Source organism: Phoxinus phoxinus (genome assembly GCF_949152265.1).
Source record: "Phoxinus phoxinus genome assembly, chromosome: 15".
In the NCBI taxonomy this organism is placed as follows: domain Eukaryota; kingdom Metazoa; phylum Chordata; class Actinopteri; order Cypriniformes; family Leuciscidae; genus Phoxinus; species Phoxinus phoxinus.
In genome coordinates, this window is record NC_136890.1 from 31,665,299 (window position 1) to 31,678,671 (window position 13,373).

The window sequence follows — 13,373 nt, forward strand, 5'->3', positions numbered from 1 at the left end:
CCGCATAAGTGTGGGGTTTATTTCATACCTGCGGTTGTTCTGAGACTGTTCAGCCAATATCTTTCCACTGCGTTGTGGAAATCTGTCTTGTGATTTGGGCTGGAAAAAATGGAGATGAGAGATTTGAATTCCCCTCATGAAATTTGACGAGCTTGACATGTTTGCTTGAACCAGATAGAAATGTAGCCGCCAAACCTGTTACCTTTATGAAACAGATCCTTGTGTTCCTCACATTTTTTTGTTGCATTCTCTCTTAGATAAATGTGTGCAGCAACACAAATCCAACCAAAACACGTTTGCATGCTTTTTGCCACTGCGCATGCCTTCTTAAAATAGCCTCCCCCTCCATCTTTAGCTTTAATTAACTTAAAGTAATAAGCTGGTATTAGTGGCTTTGAATGGTCGACGTGGGAGACGGGTTGGGGAGATATTTCTGCTCTCAGGTGCTCAATCATACGAGTGGATGTTTGCCAGCGCTGTATTAAACCAACCTCTGCTTTCATTTCCAGGCACTTTGCAAGGAAACTCCTCCACAATACTGAAGAGAAATATTGAATGGAGTGGAGAGTTGATTATTGTAAGCCACGGGGTGTGTTTTCTGGGTCACTGGCGGGTGATGTTCGTGACAACAAGGAGATTTCATGATGCTTGTCTGTACTTTCAGACGAAACGTTTTGAATCTCTGCAATTAAATGGGTTTTTACCAAAAATTGAAAACAAATATTAGTATTGCTCATGCAGCTCTTAGTATTGCATTATGCCATGTAACTATTCATGCACTCACATATGCATAAAAGAAAAAGCAGGTCAACTAAACATGAAAACCAAGCTCTAATGACAAAAAAGCAACATAATTACACTATTATAGTCCACAACTCTTCTTGTGTGGGGAATACAGCCAAATTTATGAAATAACTGGAAATAAATGCTTATACAATGTTCAGGATAATGCAGAAAGAGCTATTCTGTACTGTCATGTCAATATGTCATGCAAAGAAAAGGGATTCATTCAAACTATAGTCTCACATAACCAGATCTATATATTCTAGTATAAATAGACATTATAATCAAACTATCATATTTAATGACCGCATCTCTCGACATGAGGCCGGTGGATTGCAGAGCTGGTGCAAACATCCACATCGCTACGATTTGCTTTCTTTACTGCTGTTTTCTCACCGCTGACATTTGTTGTGTTTTGTTATTGAGATGAAAGTGTGCATCACATATTTGCATATTTATCTAAACGTCGCTCTCAGCAGAGTGGACGGCGTCTGGGTGTTTGTTAAAAGTATATCAATGAACGTAAAGAACTTCGCCGTGAGTATATCGGGGCCTTGAATCACATTCAGTTTCTTGTACGAGTGTGAGCACGAGCAGTAAGTTGTTGACTGCAGTTCACTTAACGGCCACCGGTGTCGCTAATAACAAGGGTTTCTGAATTCTACATAGTCAGAGAATGTCTAATAGAAAGAGAAGTAACTCTGGTTACTTCCGATTTCTGGACTGGCTGCAGTAACACGTCTCTGTCCATGCGGGGGCGCACGCAGGCGAGTGCAGAATGAATGGAGGTCTATGGAGCTATACCCCTCAAAATCCACTTTTCTCAGGATATAATTTTTTGTCTAGTAATTTGAATGTTGTATTCGAAAGGAGATACAAAGAAATTACACCTTGCTGGGTGTTCGATTTTTTAGAGTCACTTATTTGCTTTAAAAAGTCTTTTAAAATGTCAATGACGTCATACACATCTACGACCAAAGATACTGCTTTATGGCAATCCTTCAGTCACTGTGGTGCTTTCGCGCTCTGCACTTTCTTTTCTCTCGAGGCATCGACAACACAGCGGACACAGGTAAACACACAACACAGCGGACACAGGTAAACACACAACACAGCGGACACAGGTAAACACACAACACAGCGGACACCGGTAAATACATGAGCTAGAAGAGTTTCTGCTAGAAGACATTCTGGTCCCGCTTCGGATGCCACGATGCCATCAAGCGGTATCTCTGGTCGTAACCAGTCCTTCACTGACCAATCAGCGTTCATTAGCAGAATGCTAGCGTGTTATGGGCAACAACAACTCAACCTGTAAGAAATCGAAAGGACATAAGTACTCGTTCATTCAACTTTCAACCTAATTTAGCCGTCCAGCTCCATAGACTCCCATTCATTTTGCACTTGGGCGTTCGCCCCCAGTGGAACTCTGGTGGAACTACAACCAAAATTCGGTACAATAGGATTTAATAGGGGGTGGCCAGGCTCTCCGTAGACGGGGTCTGATATAGTCCCTTTAAAAGATAACGTGAGATGTGTTGTAATGAATTAACTGTGTAAAGAACAAAACATGCTTAGCTGGAAAATATTCCTCATGTTGTCTAATCACAATGGATGCTGACAGAGTTTTCTCAGGACTGACCTCCGTGTGTGTATTTGTGTTTCAGGTGGGGTATGTGTGATGGTATGTGAGAGTTTACCATGGTACAGAAGAAACTCTGGCTTCTGAATGTCACCGTCGCGGCCGCCCTCTTTTTACTGTGTAAGTACATCTGCCGCCTCCAGTCCTGTATTTGGACACTTTATTCACTTAAATGTGTAAATGTCATTGCATTAGAACAAGCGTCTGTTTGTGCATGTCTCAAATGCTGCATCTCCTCACTAACTTCACATTCTTGGCTTAATTTTTTTTAATCAACATGTTATGACATTTGAAGAGTTAAAAAATGTCATTATAATGACATAAATTAGTTGCCTAACCTTAACCCTAACCCAAGGATGCTAATATACACTAAACTCTGAACACTTGGAGTCATGTAAATTTCAAACTACTTTAAACTTTAAACTCATAAACTCATGCATTCACTAAACTCTAAACTCATGAATTCATACCCTTATAAACTCTAAACTCTGTGTGTGTGTGTGTGTGTGTGTGTGTGTGTGTGTGTGTGTGTGTGTGTGTGTGTGTGTGTGTGTGTGTGTGTGTGTGTGTGTGTGTGTGTGTGTGTGTGTGTGTGTGTGTGTGTGTGTGTGTGTGTGTGTGTTATAACACCCTAGCAACACCATAGCAACCACCCATAACACACTAGAAACTGCCTAAAATACCTTAGAACTCCCTAGCAACACCATAGCAACCACCCATAACACCCTAGCAACCACCCAAAATACTTCTGTACATAAATGTCATTATAATAAATTACACTTGCTTTAATATTTTATGGAATCCAATGACATTCCAAAAGATGTTTTATGTTTGATACAACTACAACTGTTCAAATACTTTTTAGGTCCTAAAACTTACATTGTTTTTACTTAAGTCAATTATTCTAGCGAGTGTTAAATTTACATTTTCGCTGTTCTTTTGCCTCTTTCATCATTGAGTTTTTTTCAAGCTTTCTCCATCCTCACTCTATCATTCACACCATCTGTTATCTGTCTATTTGTTTCTGTTTTCATGATTGTTCTGCTGGTGTAGACATGACCAGAATATCCCAGCACACCAGAGGTTTATCTCAGCCTGTTTACTCTCAGAACACGTTTGGTGGAGGGGTTAATTCCTGTTCGTTAACGAACAGACGACCCTCTATGTTCCTTATGGCACAAAACCTGTCCCGGGGCCAGCGAGAGTGCTTGTGGTGTTTGAGCTGATATTTAGGAGCAAACACCCCAAACATTTGGGAGGGGAAGAGGGATCAAATCCTCTCTGTAAAAAAATGAAATCTGCAAATCCGGATTTAGATCAATCTGGGATTTAGATTTCCCTTCTCTCATGGCACGGGGTGTGTGAGTCTTAGGGGTGGCTGGCCATGTGTGCGCCTCAGGGGCTCTCGGGACAGAGGCAGGGTGGGGAGGTTGTGGTTCTTTCAGAGAGCCTCATCTTTGAGAGATTACTGCTAATCGCAGGCGAGACGAGATGCATGGACCAGCTCTGGGACAAGGGAGGGTGACCGGGGTGCAAAACTGCCCAAATGCATTTGCATCGTGTGAATTTGAGGGTCTACATACTGACACCTCTCACAGTCTAACGTGTAAATGGGGGAATCTCACAAAAATGTCCAGGCCACATTTCACCCCTGAGAAAGTGAAATGTTTTCTTAGAACCTTTTTTTTGTTTTTGTTTTTATTCAAAAATGTCAATTTGTCCTCCAAATTATCATTACCATAATGCAAAAAAAAAAAAGAAATTAAAAAAAAATCTAAACTAACTGTATGTGTTGTATTTGTAAAGTGCAGTCGTAATAATACATTATGGTAGCATTTGTTGTACTTAAGTTTAATGTACAGGATGGTTTTCAGTATTGTAAGGTAATGAGAATGAGACTTTGGCGGTAAATGTTCTTATCAAGAAAACATTTTAAACGTATTATTTATGTAGTTATATAAATCGTTTATTATTATCATAGATTTGATTTAGAAATGTTATCTACATATGAAGACCTCCGATGCAAAAGCCTCTAAAAGCCAACTATGTCAAAAATGAGATGATAATATTGAGTGAATGCTTTTCGCACATAGTATACGTTCATCAAATACTTTCACTTCAAACTCACTAAATCTCAGCCTCAGCCCATTCAGAAATGTGTGTACTTGGGTAGAAACCTATACAATTATTATTTGAAAAAATTATGTAATCAACTTGGATTTATCATTTTTGTCCTCCTAATGAGGCTGTCTTTGTCTGTCCCATTGGGAGAAAGTGTCACAGACGTTCTTCATATTAACATGCTGTATGTTAATTTACATGCATGTCATCTCCCCTGCACCCACCCCCTTAATCTGGATTTGCATTCGCCCCGCTTTAGTGTGTGTTTTTGTGACATCACCCTCCTGCTTCTCTTTTGTGTCTTGTTTTTCTCAGTCACGCTCTCATTTTCCATCTCACATTCTCCTTTTGGCTCGTGTTCCTGTCTGTGTCCTGTCTATTGCTTTCTCCAGGACATCAGAACGGCTGGTTTTATCATTGAGTACATACTGTAAATGCAGTACTTACCTCCAATGACAAATATTGGAGTTTTCCACCCTTGGGGTTTGATGTGTTTGTTGTTTGTTCCTTGTGGTGTGTTGTTTCTACTGACTATCTTAAGAAGAACTAAATTAAGCATCATATGGGTCACATGTTTAATTGTGTTTCTGAATTGCATTACTCTTCAAAATAAGTTCCTTGTTTGAGCTGTATCCACTTCTCTCCCTGCTGAAAAGACAGACATAAAGGTCAACACAACCAACTAAGCTTTGCTGACTAACAATCTCAGCACACCTATGCTCTTGCCTCTTGACCAGCCCAACACCACTGCTGACCAGCACTAACCAGTGGAAATCCATCTGGACCAACTCTCAACCAAATAAATCCATGTGGACTAGCTCAAGCCCATCGTTTACCAGCATAAGGGTGCTTTCACACCTGCCTCATTTAGTTGGGTTGAATCACACTAGAGTTCCTTGTCCTCCTTGGTGTGGTTGGTTTGGGCAGGTGTGACTGCAGCAATCGCTCTCCGGTGCGCACCAAAAGCGGACCAAACAAGCTCGGTACGCTTTCAAACAAACTCTGGAGCGGTTTGTTTGTGGTGAGAACGTAATCCGACCTCGAACAGACCCAACTGCCAAATAACTGCGCATTTTTGGACTAAACCAGCTGCCGTAGTCAGCTGCGCTGTGCATTATGTCACTGTATAGCAACATTAAAGCACGCCTCCTCCTGAAGTGACTTGCGATGTGCCTTCGCTGCGGTCAGTGCATTAAAACATTATTTTCAAGCCGCATCCTCGCTTCATTCTCAAATGTTATTGTTTGCCTAAAGTGGTGTAGACAAACTATATAATAAACTATGACCAGGGATACAATCAGCCCACGCAGTCGTCTCTCCATAGTAAAAAGCGGCGTGTTGTCTGCCGGATTCTATTCCTCTTTGTTTACTTCCAGGAGTTCTGTTGGAAATTTCCCGCACGTTGATCTTGACCAATCGAAGCGCAGTTATGGAAATACGTTCAAGACACATCTGGCCACAATCTGGTGATGTGGATGTTGTCACGTGACTGCATTTTGGTTCGTTTCATCAACTGATTCGGACCAGAGAAATCAGTGTGGTGTGAAAAGGAACCAAAACGCCTGAAAAATGCTACGAAGTATAATTTTTCGCCCTTGGTCCGGACCAAATGAACCGAACTACAGATGTGAAAGCACCCTAAATCAGTCTAGACCAGCGCTAGCCAGCTAAAATCTTTCTGGACCAGCTCCTAACCAGAATAAATCAGTCTGGACCAGCTCAAAACCACAGCTTACCAGCATAACTCAGTCTAGACCAGTGCTAAGCATCTGAAATACATCTGGACCAGCTCAAAACCACAGCCAACCAGCATAACTCAGTCTAGACCAGTGCTAAGCAGCTAAAATCCATCTGGACCAGCTCAAAACCACAGCTAACCAGCATAACTCGGTCTAGACCAGTGCTAAGCAGCTGAAATCCATCTGGACCAGCTCAAAACCAATGCTAACCAGCATAACTCAGTCTAGACCTGCAAAAATCCATCTGGACCAGCTCTAAACCACAGCTAACCAGCACAACTCAGTTTAGGCCAGCTTCTAAATATAATAAATTTGCCTGAACCAGCTCAAAACCACAGCTAGCCAGCATAAATCAGTCTAGACCAGTGCTAACCGGCATACATCCATCTGGACCAGCTCTAAACCACAGCTAACTAGCATAACTCAGTCTAGACCAGTGCTAACCGGCATACATCCATCTGACCCAGCTCAAAACCACAGCTAGCCAGCATAAATCAGTCTAGACCAGTGCTAACCGGCATACATCCATCTGGACCAGCTCTAAACCAACATCAGTCTGGAGCAGCACAAAATCCCAATTAACCAGCATAAATTAATCTAGACCTGCGCTAACCAGCCTAAGTGGTTTGAAATGGCACTAAACCAGGACTATCCAGCATAAATCAGACTATCAGGGAATATCTGAGTTGTGCAGAATGAGCTGACGTGTGTATGGTTGTTCCACAGGTGCTTCTCTGAGCGCTGAACCGGTGGTCCGGGGAAGGGTCGGGGGTTTTGCTGAGCTGGACTGCAGTCTGACTCCTTCATCAGAAGGGGCCACCACTCCAAATCTCTTCCCCTTACATGTGGTGGAGTGGGTCCGGCTGGGATACAACGTCCCCATCCTCATCAAATTCGGCGGATACACCCCACGAGTGCATCCGAACTACAAAGGTGAGTGTCACCTTAAACATTAATCAGTTTTCCATTAATCCTGCAGGAGAGCGACTGGAAGTGATGCCGCCGATAGACTTTTATGAGTTTGGATTTTATGTGCTTTGTCTCTGAAGCTCACTGTGATGTGTTTATGGTTTCATTATATTAATGTCAAATAGAGCCGCACGATTTGGAGGGAAAAAAATCCAATTGCGATTTTTCTATAAAAAATGGTCAATTAAAAATGAAATAAGAAAGCTTCAGGTTTACTGTGCTTGTTTGTAGGGCTGCACAACACAAAAGTTTTTTCTTTTTTTTTTTACAAAAAATTTAATAAAGTAGTAGCAATAATAATAAAAATTATTATTATTATTAATTATCATATTGGCCAAAAATATATACCAATGTTATAATACTTCTAATAGTTCTAATAATAATAATAGTTCTAATAATTATTATTATTATTACTAATAATAATATTGTAATTAACAATATTAGTGTATTTTCTTTGTATTATTATTAATATTAATAGGGCAAAATTTGGTGATTATAGATCAATATGACCATATACTACTATGACTATATACTACTACTACTAATAATAATAATAGTAGTTATAATAATACTGATTATTATTAATAGTTATAGTGTTGTTATTGTTATGATTGTTATTTTTGTATAATTATCATTATTACTAATTCAAAATAAGAAATGGCAATATTTATTTTAGCACTTATTTCACAAAATCGGGCACTTAAGGAAATTACAAAAAGAAACATGATCTGGTTTGGAATGACATGAGGCTGAAAAATTTATAATTTGTATATTTGGGTACATTTTATATGTTTAGGGCTCAAAAAGCCAAATTTTTCTGGAAACTTCTCAGATGCCAGCTGGATTTTAGAGGCTTGTCGCTGGGTTACTGAAAGCTGCTATTGCTATTGTTAAGAGGGACTATTGGGTTCTTTAGACGTGGTTCTCTGTTTTACAAGCACTTGTTTAGACTCTGGGGGCCACATCCACAGGCTTTATCCACTCAATAGCCCACGATAGGTCCTGTTGTTGTTTCTCCAAAAGGTTCTGACACAAGGCCTGCAAAAGGCTGATTTCGCGGGCAATTCACCAAGAGCTCCCTTGAAACAACTTGCAAGGGTGTTTGGGTGCTTTACTCGTTCCCGGAGAGGTGCTTGGCGGTGTAAACGCAGCCGTTTGCCCCAGTGCACGTGAAGGAGGGGTCGTGCTCTGGAATTTATTGAAGGAGGAGGGGCATTGTGTTGTTAAACGAATATCCACATATAAATGACCCACCCAAACAAGTGCCCTGTAATTATGTAGAGTGTGTGTCTGTGTTTGGTGCAGATGCTGGAGGGAGAAAAGGGAAGGAGGGGGTTCTCAGACGTTACGGCCCGTGGGGGTTGTGGGTATTGAGCGGGACCCGGGATTAAGGACATTGGGGTTAAACTGCATCGGGCTGGTTAGGGGCCGCGTGTCTCCTCTCGGATCCGATGGGTTTGACCCAGTAAGAGAGAAGATTGTTTTTCAGCAGGACTGATTTAAGAAGAGATAGGTGTGGGAATATTGGATTTATACATGCATGACTCTGATAGTACCACCATAGTGCTTTTAGCAAGAACAGAATCCGTTCTGGTTTTCACTTAAATTGGTTTCGATTGAAAATCAAATGTAAATGTCCATGTTTTCCCAGTGGGATCTTCTGTGATTGTCAGGAGGAGCATGTGGTTCTCGCTCTGTGTCTCGATCTGATGCTCTCGTGTCTGTCGGTACACTAGAGGAAACTAATGCAAAATCAATTAAGATTTGTTCTGTGGTGTTTAGATAGTGAGTCATGGGTTAAAGAGAGAATGGGGAAAAAGCAGTTTACCTCTTGATAAAACTAATATTGACAAAACATAGTCAATAATGAGGAAGGAACGTCAAAGAATCGCCTCTTCTTTCCCCTTTCTCTAAAGCTGCATCTGTGTTTAATTTCACCCCGATGTCAGAGTACGCTAGCAACACATGAAGCATATTACGGCTTTGAATCTGATGCATCTCCACTCTCAAATTAAAAGGATGTAAGTTTCCCAAACCGCGTCTCACCACGGACGACAAGTTGAAACCTGATCTGCTCACATCTTTAAATATAACTCTGCCCCGGATGAAAAGTATCATGGTTTTATCAGAACTGTAGGTGTGCACACATCAAATGAAAGTGTGGTTTTGCACCATGTTTTATAATTCAAATTGGATCTTTCTGCACCAAAATATAATTGAATAAGCAATGCACATCGGTTAAATTTTACCATCTTGATCAACTTGTATCACATTATCACGTTTAAAGTATGCCATGCCACATCTTTTCTTAAGTGCATAAGTCACTAATGCACAGCCTCTTGCACTTTTTGGCTTTGAATCTTTTAGTGCATGAATCTGGTACATCTTAGATGTTAATTATCTGTTAATTTAGACCACTTTTTAACTTTGTATTTGTACTTTAGTCATTGTTTATGTTCATTGCATCTCTTGTGCAGTTCCTCCAAATCCAAGCGTTTTGAGTTCATCATGCATCAGAGAAAGGGCCACGTTGAAGTGTCCAATCAGTGGATAAGATATTTGCTGAATTTCAAATTAGCATGAGAGATAATTGCATTCTTGGGCGGTTCGGCCACTGTGATCAGGTCTCGGTTTGGGTCAGAGAGGCTGGGACGGCAGCCGGCTGACAGCTGTGGCACATTGCCCACGAAACCCTCATGAAGGAAGGAGAACCATCCTTGTTTTATTTTAGGTCTTTCCACATCTCCGTTCACTTTAGTCAAGGCTCGTGAGAAGCATCTGTCAATGTTTCCATGACAAGTTGTGTAACAAACTTGCTCGTAAAAATACCAGAATAACTCATGCGGATCAGCTTAATGGGTGTTTAAGTAGAATGGTTTTCCCATCTATAATTATTACACAGACATGAATGGTGTTCTGTATAGTTTTTAGGTACACTGCTATGTGGTTGCAAGGTTGTTTTCTGATGTCAAAACCGCCATCAAATTTTCGGCTTGGGTCAATAAATGTAATAGTGTGTCCTAACCAGATGCGCCATGTTGCAACGACATGCAATAAACGGAAACTTTTCCATATTAATCAGAGTTTGTGTCCTAACCAGCCGCAACAACGATACGTATTTTAGAAACGCTTTCTAATTCTGCAATGTTGCAGCTGAAACAACAACATACAAAGTATGACGATGTTAATGATTATGTGCTTTATTTAATGTTAAAAGAATTTATTGTGAGTTTAAATAGCTTTTTGTGTGACCTTTTATAGCCATACTGAAAGCAACAGTGGATAATTCACCTCAGATCTTGAAAATAAATAGGAAACAAGGACATTCAAACTGTGACCTGTCAAAGATTGTTTCAGCCACTCAGTATGTATTTTTAATAATGTTAAAATTGTGTAATATTTATGAATTTCACTGTGTGATTATCCATTTTGTTGCTTATCCAATGCGCTTGCAACGAGACTCTGCCCACACTGTCTTCAGATTGGCTGTGATTTTTGATTGATTTTGTTGCGTCTTGTAGTTGTAGTATGTGACCCTGGATCACAAAACCAGTCTCGAGTCGCACGGGTATATTTGTGGCAATATCCAACAATACATTGTATGGCTCAAAATGATCGATTTTTCTTTTATGCCAAAAATCATTAGGATATTAAGTAAAGATCATGTTCCATGAAGATATTTTGTAAATGTCTTACCGTAAATATATAAAACATGTATTTTTGTGAGTGAATGCAGCACAATCGTGAACATAAATGAACAACTTTAAAGACGATTTTATCATTGTTTAGATTTTTTTTTTGCGCCCTCAGATTCCAGATTTTCAAATAGTTGCATCTCAGCCAAATATTCTCCTATCCTAACAAACCATACATCAATGGAAAGATTATTTATTCAGCTTTCAGATGATGTATACATCGCAATTAAAAATTTTTTTACTCATGTGACTGGTTTTTTGGTCCAGGGTCACATATGGTGTGGACAAATTGCTTGTCGCTGAGTGGTTTGTTCGCTAACCGTAATGTTTGTCTAGCATGTTTATTTCCAGCTGAATATTCTGTTACTCTTGTAAATATGGTTCATTGCGCATGCTTAATGTGTTGTGAATGGCGTTTCATGCCGTCTCTTTGTGAACAGCTGGAAGGAGATGTGCAGAGCAGAGTTCAGCATGTGTGGTGTGGATCCCGAACGCTCGGCCTGTTCTGTCAAGAGCCGTTAGTCTAAGAAGAGCTGATCAAATGTGCCCGCATTTCCTACCTCATAAGAAAATTAGGGAAAGAGCCCCCCGAGGGAGAGCAGTGCGATAAAGCTACTCGGTCTGTCTGTGGGATGCAGCTTTCTTTTCTTTTTTTAACAGGTTTTTTATTTATTTTTATCAGAAGCAGACCTGACTGAATGCTCTGAATGCAATTTGGAAAAGTGCACAAAATATAAAGTGCATGCGTGTCTTCACTGATCATTTTGGATTGTTCAGCTAAAATTAACCCTTTATATTGGCACCGGCCATTATATATTTAAAACGGTAATATCCTATACTAAACCTAAACCAATCTTGACAAACTATATATCATTTGAAAGCTTACAATCTCTAATTTACATATTTGGTGACTGATTTTCAAAATAAATGACAGAGGAGCCGTAATTTATCAATTTGCAACAAGAATATTTTCATACTCCTATGGCGTGTTCAGACCTTTATTTTGAAATGATGAACATGAAAAATCATTAAAGAATGGTAGAAACCTCAGTTTGTTTTCATGCCAAGAGTTCAAAAGATAGCATCCATTCAATTGTTTTAGAAAAAAAGGTCTGATAATGTTTTAAATATAAAGAAATGAATAATAGATTCACCATTTGTGATGTGGCAGCGAGCTATAATGCACATACGTGATCTTTCTGTGTTTCTTAGAGGTTGAATTCATTTCAAAATCTGCCAAACTTCCAATATTATTTCTGAATAGGATGTCTACTTCATAAATTGTATGAAAATTGTAAAAAATAATGGTTCAGATCACTCTAACAACATATGGAAATGGCGGCACCCTTATATGGGCAGGAATGTTAACTAGTGGAGAAGTGTGGTACTGCGCCCACACAAAATCTCACTGAAAGCTTATTTTTTGAGATATCAACCTAACATTTGAAACGCAACTTGTTCAGATTTTTGCCTTTGATTCTTTTGCAGTTTTAGAGTCCACCAGGTTTTAAAAATATATATTTTATCTAAAATATGAATAATAAAATGTTTAACGTTGTACATTTTCATAAACTCAAACTTCTATAACTTTTTTTCTGTTTAACTTTCTTAATTTATTTCACTTCTACAAAAATCTGCCAAATGTCTTCTTAAAAACAAGACCAATCTTACATCTCACAATTCAAGCATTCTTGAATTACAACCGTTTAAGTTCGGAATGTGCATTTTCATGTCTATTAAAAAAAAGGGGGGCGCTTGATAAGGGTCTAAACAAAAAATCTGAATCATGTTAATGCTTATGCACATTAAAACTGACATGTTCACAATTCACGCCTAAGCTTTGCATACAGCCAGAAGCATATCATACTCAATTGGAAGCAGACATAATTTGTAAGCAGGTTCATTTCCCGCATCCGTCATGTATTCGACATGCAGTGGTCAGTCCCCTCATTCACCACGTCCCCTCCCCCAACTCATCAGCTATTCTCCCATATACTCTTTCTTCACCGGGTCTATTCAGAGGCAATGTCACGTTACCTTTGCTTGACCTATGGTTTACCACTGGTTTGGGTTTCACATTTCTTACATTCCTCAACGGAAGTCTAGGTAACTTGTGTTTAATCAGTCAAGAAGGAAACAATGGCAAAAAAATGTAGAAGGAAGACTTGGAGTTTACCCTGAAACCTGTCTTTCTGCTCAGACTCAACAGGTGTAGTCATCTTGTAAAAAGAGCAAAGAAACTAGAGATATCATGTTCCCAGAGTCTCAGAAGAAGAAGGACTGCCTCAAACAAAGACGTGGGTTTAATCTAGGGCATCAAGGAACCAGATCAGACTTATTTTACACCGCATGTCTGTGGTATTGGGATCGCCAAACTTGGTTCCTTCTCCACAATACCTGTTTTATACCTGTTTTCAACTGCGG

General features: G+C 39.7%; 1 protein-coding gene across 2 annotated transcripts in view; it reads left to right on the top strand.

Annotated features, from left to right (window-relative positions):
* The window catches only part of igsf9b (immunoglobulin superfamily, member 9b), a 49,192-nt gene that overhangs the window by 10,401 nt on the left and 25,418 nt on the right, over positions 1 to 13,373 (top strand). For both annotated transcript variants that reach the window (XM_079637319.1, XM_079637320.1), the window contains exons 2-3: positions 2,451 to 2,545; positions 7,012 to 7,218. In XM_079637319.1, coding sequence (XP_079493445.1) covers positions 2,485 to 2,545; positions 7,012 to 7,218 — 268 coding nt within the window. In that variant the 5' untranslated portion in view covers positions 2,451 to 2,484. The remainder of the gene's footprint in view (positions 1 to 2,450; positions 2,546 to 7,011; positions 7,219 to 13,373) is intronic.